The sequence below is a fragment of the Desmodus rotundus genome, chromosome 10 (genome assembly GCF_022682495.2).
Source record: "Desmodus rotundus isolate HL8 chromosome 10, HLdesRot8A.1, whole genome shotgun sequence".
NCBI lineage: Eukaryota > Metazoa > Chordata > Mammalia > Chiroptera > Phyllostomidae > Desmodus > Desmodus rotundus.
In genome coordinates this window covers 32,934,164-32,952,298 of record NC_071396.1, presented here as the reverse complement: position 1 = coordinate 32,952,298, position 18,135 = coordinate 32,934,164, and the positions used below count along the sequence as shown (strand labels likewise).

At 42.7% G+C, this 18,135-nt stretch overlaps 1 protein-coding gene across 12 annotated transcripts in view; it reads right to left on the bottom strand.

Annotated features, from left to right (window-relative positions):
• Nucleotides 1-18,135, bottom strand: part of AKAP13 (A-kinase anchoring protein 13) — a 230,064-nt gene that overhangs the window by 109,031 nt on the left and 102,898 nt on the right. For 11 of the 12 annotated variants that reach the window (XM_045196387.2, XM_024561921.3, XM_024561924.3 and 8 more), the window contains 2 exons: nt 7,408-7,606; nt 1,711-4,837 (listed from right to left, as the gene is read on the bottom strand). In XM_045196387.2, coding sequence (XP_045052322.2) covers nt 1,711-4,837; nt 7,408-7,606 — 3,326 coding nt within the window. Of the gene's footprint in view, nt 1-1,710; nt 4,838-7,407; nt 7,607-12,833; nt 12,965-18,135 lie in introns of those variants that run through there. The other variant, XM_045196391.3, reaches the window with a different exon arrangement.

Here is an 18,135-nt window from a genome sequence, read left to right as displayed (position 1 = left end):
CACATATCAACAAACCCCAAACCCAGAAGCACGGACGAAATGGCGTTCATCTTGTTTCCTTCCTAAAACCTTAAAATTTAAAAAACAATTTCTTAGCATCTTCACTGTCTTTACATACTAATAACTATCAAAGTCTGACACTCTCCCTAGTGTCTACCTTTTCTCATAGGGCACTAGAGACACAAAGCTCATCCAGTTCACACCTGCTCGGGTTAAGTCCTAATTACTAATTCCAGCCCGTGTGGCCAAAGACACAGCACCCGAGGCAAAGGAACAGAGCCAGGCATCAGCTTACAGCCCTTCCCATTCTTCTGAAATGTCAACCTGCCATGGCCCCCAAAATAGACTTGTTGTTGTGTCTTATTTTAAAAATTAGAGACCTTCTCATTTAAATTCTGAGATAGCAGCCAACAACGTTCTATAACTAACAATACAAAATATTAATAAACTGAAAGCACCAAAAAATACTACCAGAGGTGTCTTAAATCCCTCAGTTGGGCGGGGATTATAAATGGTTAAAAAAAGATTAATTGGGGAAAATGACAACCGTGTTTGCACTGCTCCACTTCCTCAGCAACTTTTCTTGTTCTATTTGGTCAATTGTCTACACAACCCACCCCCACACTCTTAACAAGTACTACACATAAAGGGATTTCCAAAAATTAGCAAAAACACAAACAACGAAAACAAAACAGACTAGTTCTTACCTACAAAAGCCTGGGGGCAAGCATGGAGACAGGTCCTCGGTCTACACCTGGCAACAGGTGGTGGTATCAAACTGAAGCAGCCTGACCTTGAAAGGCTTCAGGAGTAAAACCGACTCTAACTCCAGTTTCAGCTTCGGCCTCCCGCAAGAAGTTTTATTCAGAGAGTTGACTTCCACTGAGCAGTGGTGGTTTCTCTCTGCTCTCTCTGGACATGGCTACCCACCAATGGAACTGGCTGCTGGGTGAGCAATCAGCTCGGTGCAGCTGCTTCACCAAGATAAGCAGACACCACGTCGGCCCTGTGACAGCAGCTCGCAGACTGGGCTGGGACGGAAATCCTGCATCCTATCCCTGCACAGTGCAGGGTCCTGCATTCCCAGACTGCTGCCCCAAAGCAGCAGGCCCCGGGACGGGAGGTCTGCTCCTGGAGCAGGAAAAGGAGGGCATTCCCTTCCCCCAACCCTCACCAATGACCTCATACCACCATTTGGGATGTTGGCCCACCGGCTTAGAATGATACTTACAGCTATTCATGAAACCACTCTGACTCTAAAATTTGGTCAGAGCACAGACTAGGATGACACGGAAAGGAAGGAGTTTTAGGCTTGTAAGTAAAACACTTTTTCAGCACTGTTTGATGGCTCTGGAGAAAAGGACTGAGCCGTGTGAATTAAGACACCTGCTCAATCCCTTCATCATTTTTGAGTACCAGGGAGCTAGTACACAGGGTGTTACAGGTTATGAAGGCTGCAACTGCTCCAGTATGACAGACAAGCTTTTACAGACTTCAGCAATCAAGCCAGGATCTATACCAGGAAGCAAAATCTGGTCAACCCAGAGGTGATGTGCCTCTCCTGACTGTGGTGACTATTAACTTTGGCAACCTACCCAAGAAACACAACATCTCTGAACAACAAAGACACCTATATTTCTACCAGCATCACAGAGACTCTTAAGGGGATTTGGCTATCGAGTTGTGAATTTTGTATTATGCTTTGCTCACCTGCTGCCGGCTCAGGTCCTCGACCAGGCCGAATTATCTTCTCTGGCTCCTCCCTTCCAGCAATACCTTCTGTGGGGTTCCAAGGGGCTTCTTCATGAAAACTGCCCATGTGTGTGGTCTCCTCGGGCAGGAGAGTGATCTCTTTCCCTGTAGAAGCACTTTCCAGCTGTTCAGTCCCTGGACCTGACACTGAAGGACTAGACAGTGACATGTGACTGATTTCCCCCTCCTTGAGCAGGGCTCCTGAGGCCCTGACCCTTTCTATGACGGCATCCACAATACGACTGGCAGCCTCCTCGATCGAGTCCGCTCTCTTAGGCAGATGTCCGGCTTCGGCAGACACAGCATAAGATGCAGGGGGGGTAATTCTGTCCCTGCACAGGGCCTTGTCGTCACTGGTTGAGAGCCCTGTCTCTGCAGGGAGCTGTTTGGCCATAGCCTGTGGCAGGACGTGGTGTGCATCATCGCTCATTTGCACACCCTCAGCATCGCCTGTGCTACAGCTGAGGCTGGCTCCCTCCCGTTTCCCTTTCTCCCAAGCAAGAGTCGCCACATCTGAGGGTGCAGCAACCGGGAGGTCAGTCTCACCTTTGCCTGGTAAAGCGACTGGCAAACCCTGGATCACACTGTTCTCCTGGCTCAACGAGACTCCTGGGATTGGGAGGTCTTGTGCGTGGCATGATAAATCCTTTCTTCTGGCTTCCATAGTTCCTTGTAGAGCATTAACCACTGCAACATCCAATGCCATATTTCCACTCGCCTCACAAGCAGTGGTCTTCCCCTGGGCTTGAGTGTTTTTCATGCCAACATCCAGAGCAAAAGCTCCATTGCAACGAAGAGCCTCAGACCTATCTGGTAATAGGTCTGGTAGCAGAGGTGAGCTGCTCTGCCCTGCACCCAAGGCTTCCTGGCTTGAGTCTGTGGTCAGACTTGCTCCCGGTGGCACCGGGCTCTGTGCAGCCCCACCTTCAGTCAGCAGTGCGACTGGTGGAGCCACTTCCTTGTTATGTTTAGTTTCTGCGTTCGGACAGGCTGAGGGTGTGTCCCGTGAATGACTGTGTTCACGAGCTCGTTCCTCGGCACAGGCAGCTGAGCTAGGTTCTCCATGGGCTCCTGGTAACTCCTGTCCAGAAGGGTCTGTTTTCTGCTCTTCTCGCAACACTCCTGAAGGAAGAATGTCTTCCTTAATGGAGGAACAAATCACTGCTTTGAACTTGTCATCTTCTCCCTCAGCTGCAGAGTGTTCTGGAACCACCAGCTTTCTTCCTTCTTCAGTCAAACTGGAATCAGAGGCCAAAGGGGCCTTACCCATATGTAGCCCTGAAGAGTCAGCATCCCCCTCGATGTTCAGGACTCCTGGGGCTGCTGAGAGGCAGGGACCCTCCTGCTCCCCACCAAATCCTATAGGGCTGGTGTTCCCCATGCTGGGCTGAAGGTCCAGGGCAGTGGATGTGGGCAGGCCTGCTGCGCTGTCTTCTAGTGGCTGTTTATCTGGATCGCTCGAATCTCCACCATCTCTACAATCTGTAGCGGTACGTGGTTCAGGAGTTGCTGTTCCCTTTTCTTTCTGGGAGGGGACAAGTGCGTCATCTTTGGTTACTGATTCACTGCCTGGACTGCCAGCCAGAGAGAAAGTCCTGCCTGATGACACGGCCTGGTCTGGCACTGATTCTTCCTCTGCTTTGGGGAAAATGGCATGTGGATGCGGAACCACCTCAAGCGCATTTGTTAAAGATGTTTTTAAGTTCAAACCTCCTGCTTGGCCATCTGCATCTGAAACTTCCAGAGGACTAAAACCCACATCTTCCTGGGTGCCTCTTACAGAGTCGGCGGTGGCTGTGTTAGCCTGTGGGCCTTCCAGGACGAAAGCAGTGGGCGCATGCTGTGTGTCAGGCAGTCCTGTCGTGGTGCTTCCAGGCCGGGTAACTACGTCATCACAGTGCTTCAAAGCCGACACACCCCTAGAAATCACTGTGTCCTGTCGACGTGCAGAAGCAGCACAAAGTTTATTGTCACCAGTTGCAGAGCAGATGGGTGGTTTGTCATTTTGGCTCTGAACATGAGATGAATTCGTTTCTGATTTCTGGTTTGGCATAACATCTTTTTGTGGCCCATGGAAGGTTGAATCAGAGAGTGGCACTGCCCCACATGTGTTTGCTAAGGGAGCATCTGGTTGGAAGCCATCTGAAATCTTGTCATTTCCAGCAGCTGGAACGATGGGCGGGCTCTGATCTGCTGCAGCACCCGCACCCCCTTCACAATGTCTTGAAGTTTCAGTTTCTGCAGTTTTTTCAAAAGAGGTTTCTCCATTACTCAATGCAAGAAAAGATTCAGCAGGTTTGTCACCACCCAGGGGCCTGGTGGCAGAAACACAGTTTGAAACAATGGCTTTATCCACAGGGTTCCTCATGCCGTTTACATCAGCGGCTCTGTCTGTACTGACATTAGAGTTCTCAAGTCTCTCCTCTGTACTTTGCCCAACTTCGAGCACCTTCTTCTGGGTGGTGGTATCTGGGTTCATGAGACCACGTTCTGTGTCCCCTGCAGCCTCTGGGACACCGGCATCTACTGCTACACTAACTACTACCAGTTTGCCTCCAGGGAAATGCTGGGCCGTGCCTGATTCCATGACCGTATTGCCTGGCAGGACACCCTCTCCACTGCTCTGAGACTCCTGAGCTGCCACCGCAGCAGATTTGGTTCTAGTTTCTTCACTTCTGATTTCACAGGACGGAAGGCCTTCTGTCCCCTTCCCTCCACAATCGGACAGGCTCTGAAGGCAGCTGTCAGGATCAGACACAGTTTCAGAGTCCACAGTAGGTGCTGGCTGCATCTCTTCCTCTTTTCTCTCCATGCCTTTATTTTTCTTCCTACAGGAACAGTCTGTGTTCTCTTCCTTAGCCACGCTGGGCAAATAGGAGGAACATTCCTTCTGCCCCACAGTGCTCCCTGGGCAGCATGGGGAGCTCTCAGTGTCTGTAGGAGAAGAAAGCTGCTCGCTGTCTGTGGGCATGGATGCACAGGAAACAAGTGAGACATCTGTGTCTTGAGCAGTGGGCAGACCCGAAGGGTCCTGTGCTGTCACCATTAAGGGCATAAGATTGTCCATCTGCTTGAGGTTTGTTTTCTGAGAGGAAAGGAAAGATAGTTTTTAAAAAACTGTTTCATGGAAAAAGATGTCAGTGACACATATAAACACAAATCCTGTTGGACAGAACTCACCACCACCCCAGCCCTTCTCAGGTCACACAATAAGCTGATCTAAATAAATATGTATAGTTTCTCCAGTTCCTGATACCACTTTCCTCCCTTGTAGCTACATATCCACTGGAATGATAAAAATGGTCAAGAATATACAAGATGACTATTTTCTGTATTACAAACTTATTTTAGAAAGTAGCTTAAAACTGAGCACCACAAACCTTCTTTTCAAAGCACAGTAACTATATTCAAATGAGCAATCAAGAAAGACATTTTTTATCAGGTCTTTAGAGGCAGCTTCCATCCCGCCTCACGTGTAAGTGAAAGCAAACCGTAACCAGCCAGGTAAACATTCTGTAATCAAAAGACCCAGGCAGAAGCTCTGGGCCCCAAATTCTTACTGAGGAGATGCAGTGTCCTTTAAGTCCCAGAATATGTTCCAGTCAATCTAGCCCAACAATTTTAGTTCTGTGTCTTAATTTCAAGAACAGTGTCATGGCAGATATTCTTTTATTTTCTGATAACATCAGTTCCTCTGCTGTCTAATACCAAATATTAAATAAATAATATCAAACTAGTAATACCTAAATCTTGATTATTATCAGACAGTCTGTGGCTTCAGAATATTCTAGGTCCTATCAAAAATAGTTTCTGCAACTTTATAAAGAATTTTTTTAAATACAAACAGATACAACCACTCCATGGTAATGGTTAAAATAATCATGGTTGATCAAACTGACAGAAAATGTTATTCCATATACAAATGTTAACTATGAAGACCAAAGAGAAATCAGAAAAAAATAATTATAACACAATGTGGAAAAAAATTAAATCCTTGATCTAAGGTTATAATCATGCCCAAATCACATATACATGTAGACAAGGCTTAGGGAAACTGGAGAATAAACAGCTGCAGATGATCTTTAGGGCGAGTGTGCCTTTATATCGCAATTTCAGGAATTCTTATAATAACCCTGTTTGTGCAGTACATAAAAATTATTTTTAAAACAGCTGGTTTGCTCTTAACTCATTAGGTGATGTTTACAATAATTTCACGCATAGTTACTGTGCACTGTCCTCTCATTCATTTCCCCACTCAGGAAATAACACGGAGTACTTACAGTACGCCACCATCGGAACACTATTCCTGCCCACTCACTGGGCCTACGGTAAGAGTTCACACATACGAGTGTAAAATGGGTTATGCTCACTGCAGTCCTTCCAGCGAGACAGTACAAGAAAAATAGATTTCTCCTAAAAGCTTCTGTGCTATGCTCCCTAGCATATTCAAAATTAGCTTGCTTCCATTCCTACCGACAGTATAACAGTTTCCTAAAATTTACAAAAACAGTTCATTAAATTTAATAAAGGGCTAGCATTCTAGAACAGATTTGGAGAAAAAAGTGGTGTTTCTTGAGACATGGTAGACGCTCCCAACACATGCATCGTCTGACTGTTTTAATTTCTCATGATTTCTTATCCTGATCCTTGCAGGTACCTTTTGACACCTGCAAACTAGTGTCAATTCTGACCAAGATGGCTCACTTGTTCCCTGCACATCCATGCCCCTAGTAAGAAGAGCTCTACAGGAAAATCTGAGTCCCTGGAAGTCAGGCAGAGGGAAATAAAACGACACCTGTTCTGGAACAAACATGAGTCGGACAGGCAGGGGCAGCTCCTCGTGCAGCCCTACCACGAAGTATGTCGGCCTGGTCTCGGGAACACTGCCTGCTCCCAAAGAAGCCTCTGGCACTGAGCTGACCCCACATGACCTTAAATGAAATTACTGTCAAGCTTTTTCCAAATCAAATCATCTCTGAGATAAACTGGGTGGAAAAATGACCTAAACTTAGCCTTTCAGATGTCATGGCCAGGAGAAAGGCATCCATGTGATGTTTATATTACCCATAATAAATACTATCAGGGAGTCTGTAATGTTTTTATGTCTGGCAACAACTTCATCTCCAAGGCTTTGAGTGGATTATAAAATCTTTTATTTTTTTAGTGATCTTTTTTACCATACAACTATTGATTGAAGTATGGTAGCATTATCATCATTCACTGAAACAGTTGTGAAAAGGCTTTTTTCTGAGTAGATCTGGTTCTTGTTCTTTAGCAATATCAGAAGCTACTTTGCTCACTTAGCTTTATAAAGTTAAACCAACAAATTTATAAAATTAAACAGGCAAACTTCCTTTCATGCCAGGAAAATTTAGCTCTGGTTGTTACATATTTCTGTATCTATAAGGTGTCTGTGTATCTCTTGCAGTATTTCAGAAACCTGGCAACAAGCCAATGAAAAGTTCTCTCAGCCCCTATTGCTACAACCGCAATGCTAGTTCTGCATCCATAAGTGGTCACATTGAATATTGCTAAAACGGCTTTACTTACAGGTTTCACAATCTGAGGGAAGCATGTTCACTTTAATTATAGCAAGGTTCATTGGGGGAAAGAGTGAGGGCACAGAAGCCTGAGAATGGAAATTGTCTTCCTCACCATGAGCTGCTGTTGGATGTTCATAAGTTTTAAAATGTGTTCAGAGCAACTGTCTGTAGGAAATGGGGGTGCAGGATGTGACTGGGACTCTGACGTTAACGTGTAGACGTCCAGCTCTCGGTGATGCCTCACAGAACAGTCTCCACAGGGGATTTCATAGGATAGACTGCTCCAGGAGTCCGGTTCTCCAGCATTCTCCCTGCAAACAAGCAATCTCCAGTTAATACAGATGCCTCCCGCCTCCCAGGCACAGGTTTAACCCTCTAAGTCTTACATCAAATTGCCAGCTCAACTGCTCTTTAAGGCTCTGCAGGAGGAGGAGTCAGGTCTGGAGAGTTCCCCAGTGATTTGGGCACATAACTAATTTTTCCATCCTCCTCACAGGAAGCCACAAATGGGTTAAAGAAAAACTACTTAACCATTACTTAACCATCCTCCCTAAGGATTCTGACCAAGATAAAAAGAAGTCTGGGATCTTAAAATAGTTAATATTATGCTAACAACCAAATAATGAGGAAATGTAAGGAGAATAGCTCTAGCCTGGTTTTTAATAGAAGCAAGGCTTACCATTAGGTGTTTCTCTTAAAATGGGTTACATCATACACTAATTACAGTCCATTCCACTGGGAGGGAGGAATGGGAAGGGAGGAACCAATCACTCCACCCGTGCAGGGCAGGGGCACTCCAACTTTTGTTCACAGTGAGTAGAGGAAGCACCTTCAAAATTCTCAAAGTCATCTACATAGAGAAAAATTACTGCAATTCCGAATCGTGTTATACTTGTCAATATAATCATCAAACCCTATTTTGAATGAAGCAGTTTGGTTCCAAAACTTCAGGTTAAATTTATTTCATTAAAAGACACACTTCGCTCAACTCATATCATTACAAACACAACTCTGGCACCAACAAAGCCAACAAAGGCACAAGTATGATAAAAAAAAAATTGAGATAGGTCTCAAAACACGAAATCGCTTCGTGGTTCTAAGAAACCAGTAGATTGATAAAGTATCCCAGAGATTCTGGAGAAGGAGGAAGGTTAAGTTTGAGATCATTATCATATTTAAAATGGAAGAAACTAAAGAATTAAGAAATAAACATGTTACCCACTGACAAATATGAGAGAGAAACAGTCCTTCAACTCTCTTTCCAACAGGTATGATTTTTGTAGAGAAAACACTGTCACTAACAATTTGCCAAAGACTAAGCGGGAGTTGAAGGCTAAAAACCTGCCAGAGTGGAAAAGCCCAGAGCAAACTGATGAATCACGACCTGGCTGAGAGCAACAACTCAGGCAGCTCCAAAAGAAACCACCATAGTGTTCACACTCAAGAGGGACTCCCCAATAGCGGCTTACAGTGAAGTTAGCACATGATATGGTACATGTTTTATGTATTTACCAAGTGGCTGTACTCTGAATAAAGTGACCTCTAACAGAAAAGTTCCTGTAAAACAGTCACTTCCAAGTTCAACTGGATGACTCATTAAGAAGTCAATCAGCTCTACCATGGGTGGGGGTGGCAGCTTCTGTGGAAATTCAACTTGGAAGCTGGGTTTGCCATTGTCACTGACTCTGCTTAATTAACTGTCTGACCAAATTACTGGCATGTCTGCTTACTTAGATTCACACGTGTAGCCACACTCCAATAAGAAAAGGCCTTTGACAGCAAAACGTGATTTGCATACCACGGTTCAGTGTGAGCCAAATACAAGCTCAGACGGGGCTGTGTGGCAAGGCAGAAACAATTAAAAAGTGATACAGTCCATTCCCACCAAAATTAAGTTTTCTACCAACCTTGCCATTATTAATTCTCAAACCTTTCCCTTTTTAACATCTAAACCTTGGGAAATTCCCTGCTGTAACAACCTATTTACCATCTGTCTCTCCTATGCTCTCCCCTCCAGAGGAATGTGCTTCTGTGGCCACAATTACCTCCAAGTGCTAATAAACCTTCAACCTCCCAATCCACTGTCCCTGTGGATTTTTGCTGCTTCCTAGCTGGTCTGGAAGCAGCAAACTGACTAAAGACTATTCATTGCGATTGTTCTCCCACTGACTTCCAGGAATACTGGCACTCTGCACACGCATCTCGTCCACAGGTGTGGGCAAACCCCGCCATTCTGCAAACATATGCATGCCGGGCACTACTGTAGGTGCTGGTGATACAGACAAAATCCTTGTCCTCTTGGAGCTTATACCCTTAGCAAGGGTGGTAAGAGCATTCAAGTTAAATAAAATGCCTAGTATTTTGGAAGACAGCGAAAGCTACACAGAAAAATAAAGCAGATGTGAGGGTTGCAATTTTAAATGTGGTGGGTCTGCGAAGGCCTCACGGAGGCGACACTGCAGCCAATACATCTTCTGCTCTGTGTGAAGCACTGTATACCACCTTTACTGGGCCCACTCATAACACCTGGCAAAGCTCTACGTGTAAGAATGTCTACTGCAACTTTAAGTATGATAGTATTAAAAATCAGAACCTCCCTACCCAAGTCACTAATTAGAGGGCAGTTTGTTAAATTAAAGAGATCTACAAACTATCATGTGGCCATTAGAAATAATTGAAATAATAGTTCAATAACATCAAAATCTACAATATTCAATAAAATAAGTAAAACTAAAAGGGTTAAAAATGTAGGCAAGTCTAGACAACAAAATGCACAAATAAACAAACAGTGTCAGGGTACTTGGGTCACAGATTTTCTTCTTCCTCAAGGTTTTAGTTAATGTTTTTAATAATTTTTTAAAGTCCCTGTTCAGCAAGGCCTCATGGATGCTCAAGTTTTTACTCACTTCTGTGTTAATTCAGTGATTTTTCAACCTTTTTCACCTGATGGCACAGATTATTAAAATTTTGCGGCACACCAAAAAACATATTTTTTGCTGATCTGACAAAAAATACAGGTGTATTTTTGATTCACTCACATCAGAAGGCTACTGTCATGTTGATTGTTATTTTTTATTTGACAGTCTAAAGGAAGAGAGAGGTCAGTGCCCCTGACTGAACAGCAAAGTATTACATGTTTGAAAAATTCTCACGGCACACCAGGTGAAAATCGCTGTGTTGATTCATCCCCGTAGGGGTTACTTAAACTTTCTGTAACTTCCTCAAAGGCCCAAGTTTTGCCCTGCTGCCTTCATTCTCAGGTGACCTTTTCTCCCCTCCCAGTGAGGAGCTTGGAGCCATCCCACAGGAGGTGAAATGATCTTCATATACTAAATGATGCCTCTGTCCATCCCTCCTAAGTTCAAGGACGCCTCTTCTAAACAGTGGGTCTGCTCTGTGTGCTCCTGTCCTCCTTAGGTGCCTGGTTCAGTGATCACCCCTGATGCCTATGGGCTCCCGCCTGCTCCTGGACCGACTCCTTCCCCGTGCACCTAAAGAATGATTAAAACCTTAGCAGGAGGTCGGGCAGCAGTAATTTACTGACGTGATTTCCCGGAATGAAATGTAAAATACTGGAAACTAAACGTAGAATGGAATTAAAATAATACACTGTAAAGCAGGATCTAATTTTTCAATGCACTTTCATCATTCACATCATCTCTAATCTTCCAAGTAACAAGGCTGACGTTCTACGTATAGATGGAGAACGAAGTCCAGGCAAACCAGCCGAGGTTTCATACAACGAAGGGCTACATGAGGGCTAAAACAGGAAGTTCTTAATTCATTCTAAGCACACGATTCTGAATCAATTTAGTACAGTAACTTCTGTGGATTAATGAACTTAAAGAAAAGCTACAAGCAAAATGTTTCTTTACATTTTTTTTACAAAGGTACTAAGAGGTAGTCTACTAAACACTTCCATCTTAACCATTAAAATCATTTTCATGTTAGCACCCATTCCTAAACGGGTGTGCATACAAAAGATTCCAGAAGATATATATATGCAGCCTAAGAATACAGAGACTCTTATGTTGTGTGAGCTTAAAATGCAATTCTACACCCTATGAAATAGAAGGGAACTGTGTGTACAAGAGGCAATCACCCAAATACTATTCCTCAGCACACAAAAATGTACTGGGTTCTATATGAATGCTTGCTTTAAAATGTTCACATGGGTATTTTTCTATTATTGATAAAATGTCTCCAAAGGTCATTAAAAAATAAGACTACAGATGGTGTGCCATTGCATTAAAAATGCATTTTACCTGGCATCTGGTCTTCTCTATGTTGTTCTTAAGTTCATACTTCAAGATATCTCAAAATATCCCAATTCCAGAAAATGAATTATCTAGGGTAGAATCTTACTCATTCAAACATTCAACAAGTACTCATGTAGTTATCTACTATGCTTCTAGATGCTAGAAATATGCCAATGAACAAATAAGACAGCCAAGGTACCTACTACAGTAGAGTTAATATTATAGTGAGCTATAATTACAAGTAGAGGTAAGTGCCTTAAAGAAAATAAATCAGGGTGCTTATGGTAGAAAATTCCTTAGAGTGGAATGGCTTCTTCAGATAGGTGGTCAGGAAAACCTCTGAGGAGATATGACACCTGATCTGAATCCTATGAAAGAGCCAGCATGTGAACTACTGGGACAGGATGTGTCTGGAAACGGGCACGGCAAGTGCAAAGGTCCCGAGGTAGCAACCAGCTGGCCAGTGCGGCTGGGGTACTGTAGCTGTACAGAGAAAGCAATGGGAATGAGGGGAATGTAAAACAAAATAATGGCACTAAAATATTAACTGTTAGTATTCCTTGCAACAAATTTCATGCAGTTGTCAGTGTATTTCCATTTTCACATGAGAAAACTGAGGCTTAAGGGACAATTTGCCCAGGTGCATAGCTAGTACCTGAAAAGGCCAGAACTGGTACCCAGGCTTTCCGCTTCCATGGCAATAGCTGCCCTGTAACAGTTTCAAACTCTGACCACATTCAAATAATACAAACTGTAAGTCTGATATAGTATTCATGAGAAGCTAATCAGGTATGTTAAGTAGGTTTCATTATCAAAAATTTAATAGGATCAACAGCAAGTTTTCAACTGTAAAAAACACAAATTAAGAAGCCATTCCTCATAGATAGGTTATAGCATCCAAACTGAGTATCCATAGCTGGCCCCCAAACTCAAGATTCACGTACGTGGTACAACAAAATTCATAAAGCCCAGAGTGAATGAATGTCAGCTAATTCCCAGTGTCCCACCTGCTATGCAGCCATCAACAACCAATCCACCTCTGGTTCTTACATCGTCTAGCATGTTGCAACTCACAAAAAAGCTCAGGTTGGATGTTATACTGTAAAGCCCTGTCAAATCAATTGCAGAGAAAAACATTTTTCCAGTGCTAACCACGTTAGTCACTCGGGGGCGAGGGAGGAGTTAAAAATACATCTTGTTGAGGTACAACAAGAAGTCACATCAAATGTCAGAGAATAAACAAGAAAGATCAAGAAGGTGTCAGTCAGTCTGTACTCACTTATGGCTGCCCAAGCACCACGAATATCGCAAGCCCATCCTACTCGGGTCTGGGCTTCATACTGCAGCTTTACCAGGTCGGTCCTGCCCAAAGGCGTGTTTTGCTGAGTCTGCCTGTGTCAGGAAGTGGGGCACCTAGTTCCTTATTTGAGGGCCACTGCAGTATCTTCCTTGAAACCACATCACCGAAACAGTGCCAAACATCAAGGACCCTACACACTCAATCACAACTCCGCCAAAATGGAGCTGGAGAGGCTCAAAGCAGAAGGGGGGGGGTTGGGGAAGGGATCACTGATCCACTGTTCAAAATGAACAGGAGGCTACTCTATCTTAGGTGTTTGTAGGGAACTCACTGCTAGAGGAGTTATGCATTAATGCACATGCAAATTCACTACACATTTTAGCACTGCTATTCTTAGCTTCTCTCTTCCTTTTGTGGGGGGAGGGAGGCGCGCAGTCGCTTACATTTCTCTGAAGCTCAATTTCTGCATCTGTAAACTGGGAATGCCAGCTTTGTGGTGAGAGCAAATTAACACAAATGTGTAGTGTTGGGACAGTGTTTGGCTCTCCCCAAGTGCTCAATAAATTGTGCCTACACCGGGTATACCATCGGGCTGGTACAGTTCTAACGAACAAAAAAGAAGGAAGTTTCTGAGAATAAGACAAACCAAAAGGACAGGAACCTGGCTTGTGGGGTAACTGTCAGGCAACTACCCCTACATCACCCTACCATTCTTTACTCCCCCCAAATCTGAGAGGAAAATGGGGCTTTAATTCCCTCGTGTTTCAAGGGGTAGTGTTACAGTTGTGGGGTGGGGCTGACCAGGAAAAAGTCCATCAGAAAGTGGACGGTGGTGCAGACACATCACACTCAGATAAGGCTAAGTGATCACCTTATTTCCAACGAATCTTCTTTCCTACCTCTCTAAAAAAAGGGACATGGTAAGTTTCTGAGAACTTCACAAGCATGTTCTCATTTAACCCTAACAGGCCTATGAGGTACACACTGTCACTTCTCATTCCATAGATGAGGAAACAGAGGCTCCTAGATGGTAAACAATAGGGACGCACTCAAGCTCACTGTCACCCTTTTTAAGGCCAAATGTTTAAGGCCTACTGAACACGTATGTGATCAATGATCGAGCAACTGCAAAGGTCAGCATCGTATCAGTGCAGCATTATCACTAATGTCAAAAGTATTGTGAAAGTAAGGAGTATTCTGTAAAGATTCCCTGCAAAATTCAAAGTACAAATCTCCTTACATGCTTTTATGCAGAAATTCTGCTGGTCAGTTAAAGCATAAATGTGTATTTACTATAAGAGCAAAATGCTACAATAATTAGTGATTGTAAAAACTGTTCAGGCTATGCATAAAGGGTTTACAAATGGTTGCATTAATAGAGAAACAGGTCGAGAGTTAATACACACAAATGTTTAGAGTGCACTGGCTCTATAATTTTCAGAAGGACATTGTATCTCTTTTGAGCCAATTAAATGTTTATTAAAATAAATGATAAAAGAATTATAGATATTATATATTATACAAACTCATTTTGATGAACATTTTAACGATTACTAATTATATAAAATAAGCATTAAATAGAATTAAAATTTTTTCCATATATATCATCTCATTTATACCATGTGTCTTTTCAGAAATAGTCTATCTGTAAATTAGTCACATCCTATAAGAAAAAAATTAAAAGAAGAATGTCACCACTGCCACCTGCAAATTTTACAAGGAAAAACAGCCAAATTCATGTATAAAAACTATGATAAATAATTCTCAGTGCAGAATTAAATGTATGAAGAAATGTGTTACGAATAAAATGAGGTACCACAAACACATTTTGTTTTCACTAATCAAATATCAAAACAACAGACTTCACTAGCTATAGGTATATATGGACAAAACCTTGTCAAAATGATTGTTTTAAAATGCTACACAATTTCAACAATTAAACCATTCTTGAGATTCACCAAACGAAGAATCCTAAGTACAAAATTCCTTCTATAAGAACTGCCCCTGAAAAACTCTCATGAATTAGTTTTCTGTCACCAAATGAGGCAGAAATACCACTGGTGTGCCAGCGATCTTTCAGTAGAAGGTAAGTGCACTGCTGAATGAATCAAGAGCAATGCAGAAGCTGGTGATGCTCAGAAATTCCTGTTCGTCCACTACAAGGTCAAAGTTCTAAAACAGAACTATTTCATTTTAGGATTAGTTATATTTTTACTTTGTCACATTTATTCTCAACACACACAATTTCATTGTATGCTGATAATATTCAGATTTGGTCAAACACTGAAATTTTTCAAGTCATTCTTTCTATTTGTACACTTTTAAGGAAACTTCAAAATTGACCAAATAAAAATAATGTGTAATGGTTACTAAAGGTTTGTGCTTTTTAGAGGGAGGAAGGCGCCAACTGACCCTTCATTTGCTTATATGCAAATATCAACTCCTATACCCTAGGTTCATGTTTTCTTCCACCAAGATCTATAGTGAAGTCAGAAATATTTTCCTTATTTTTATAAAAGTTAACTTATTTGTTGATTTCAGAAAGAGAGAGGAGGGGAGGGAGGGAGAAAGAAGCATTGATTTGTTGTTCTGCTTACTGATGCATTCATTGGTTGACTCTTGTACGTGCCCTGACCTGGGATCAAACCCACAACCTTGGTGCATCAGGGCGGCGCTCTAACCAACTGAGCTACCCAGCAAGCACCAGTCAGAAAAACTTTCAAAACCAGGTGGTGCTGTTACCATAGAGTATTTGTTATCACAGGCTAAGATGTGTAACTTCACAACCCTGAAAAAAACTCTAAGGTCTAAATGTTCATAGGCTGGGGCCATTTGCCTGCATAAGGTGGGGAGGGAAAAGCAGCAGACAGGAGGAAACACAATACCTATGGAATGGTGTCATTACAGCCAACTTCCAACAGCAATTCATGTTCTTACAAAGTCCCAGGCCAAACAAACAACAACAACAACAACAAACAGTACATGTAACTGGAAGCTAATTTGTACTAATGGATTATCTGACTGGAGCCACGAATACAGAAACTGTACTGTTCTTACTGAAAACAGCATCGAACGAACATTAAACTTAAATAAAACAAATCTAAATTTAAAATACAAAAAAAAAGGTCCCAGGCAGTGTAAAAATTCATGGGCATGGGAGTTACAACCTCGGTCCAATTACTGCTCCATTACTTTCCAGCTATGGGGGTTGCCTGGTGAAGTCAGGATAAAATGCCCACCCCGAAAGTGTTGGGGAGAGGATAAACTATACGAGAATTCATGCAAAATGCCTAGCACAAACACAATGAACAGCACCTGGTGTTACAGTTATATAAATACAAATATTATCCTCAGAAAGTGCATTTTGCAATTTTCCAGCAAGTTGCCAGATAGGGAAATCAGAAATTACTATTTGAATGGTGAAGGAAAAAAACAAACAAACAAAAAAACCCTACGAAACAAAACATCAAAATTCTTAAAATGCGTCAGTGGAAATTTTGCACCCCCCCCCAATAAGTCACTGTAAACCAGATCTATTACGAATCATCATAATCAAATTAGTTGGTTAAAAGACTGACAATGTCACCAAACATGATTCCTCATAAAATTCTATCAATAAAGTTTAAAAACAACTTCTGAATAATGGCAACTGTTGACTACAGAGCCTTGGGCAAGGTATTTGGCCTATTTTCTCATCTGCAGAAAAATACAGCACCGACTGTACTAACCTGACCACACCTGAGATGTCTGCTGAGAAATTTTAAATGAGAACACACGTGAAGCACCGATGCAGTAAACTCAATATTTAATGTTACTGTCCTTCCTCCCCTTTCTAGCTTCCACTCAGTTCTACCACCTTATCTTTCTCAAAACACAACAGCCTGATCAAATAGTGAGAAAGGAGGACAGGAACATGGATGGATGGACAGACAGATGGACAAATGGATGGGGCTTAGGCAAGATGAAGTGGAAAAAAATCCTGCCCATGACTCTGAAGGTAAGTTTGTACATTCACTTCATTCTTTCCACTCCTAAGCAAAAGCAAAGGCTCCAAACTTACCTTGCACCAGATGGGTTACTGAGGACCCACTTGTCAAGTCCTTGAAGAGGACCCGAAAAAGGCAATCATTATGTTAACTGAACATCTTGCTCAACTGTGCTCAGCTCCATTGTGAAATATGTACACTCGAGTAGTGACTCTACCCTCTGACCCTGGACCCAGGTTTCAAGTGCAAATATGTCAAAAGAAGGACTTGAGAACCTAAAGACACAAACTCTGTGGAAGGGGCCAACCTCGCCCACCAGAATAAACCACGCCTGACAGCCGTTTTTGCCGGCCTGGGTCTGCACCCTGCACATGCATATGTGTCATCTCAACCTGGACAGATCACTGGACTCCAGGCCAGAGCCTGGTCCATTCCTCTGTAGTATTATGACGTTGGGCAACTCACTTCACTTCTCCGGTCTGTTTCCTCAATTGCAAAACAGAGATAATAACGGCTGCCCTACTCTCTCATTAGGCTGTCATGAGGATGAAATGTAGAAAGAGCATAATGTCACCAGCAATACCTTTAAACCCATTATCATGGGTAATGTAAACATCAAGTTAGGGTACTGACTATCTTGTTTTCCTCAGGAAAGCACAGGCTGGGACTCAATGGAAAGCTGAGCGCCCTTCCCTAAGTAAGTGCTAGTCATCTGTATCCCAGTGGGCTCTTCCTGAGTCCTCCCCCATGTGTCTGATTTTTGCAGAGGGAAGAATAGGGGCCTCAGAACGCACTGGAGTGCTTGCAACAGCCGCTCTGCCATGCTGCTGTAAAGACAGACCTAGTGCTTTCGTTCTCTGAGCCTCCATATTTCATCAGTAAAACACAGATAATGTCTACTTCAGAAAGACTGTCTGAAGTTTGAAATGGAATATTATCTATAACATACCAATAATGCATTGCAAACCTTCAATAAAGATTTGTTAAACTGATACCGAAAATGAGGTAAAGTTACAAGGACAAATATTTTTGTACTCATTCTTTGGGCAAATGAAATATTCCACCACAGTCAATACTCCACAGTTAAAATCCTTAGAAGAAGTACTCTTTCTGTAAGGGGGGACAGTACTGTATAATTCCTTAACGATCTAAAATTCCCTGTTCCATCAACCAGACACATTGACATCACAGCGAGTGCCAAACAGCCAAATTAATTCTTTTAAAGATTTTATTTATTTATTTTTAGAGAGGGGAAGGGGAGGGAGAAAGAGAGGGAGAGAAACACCAATGTCTGG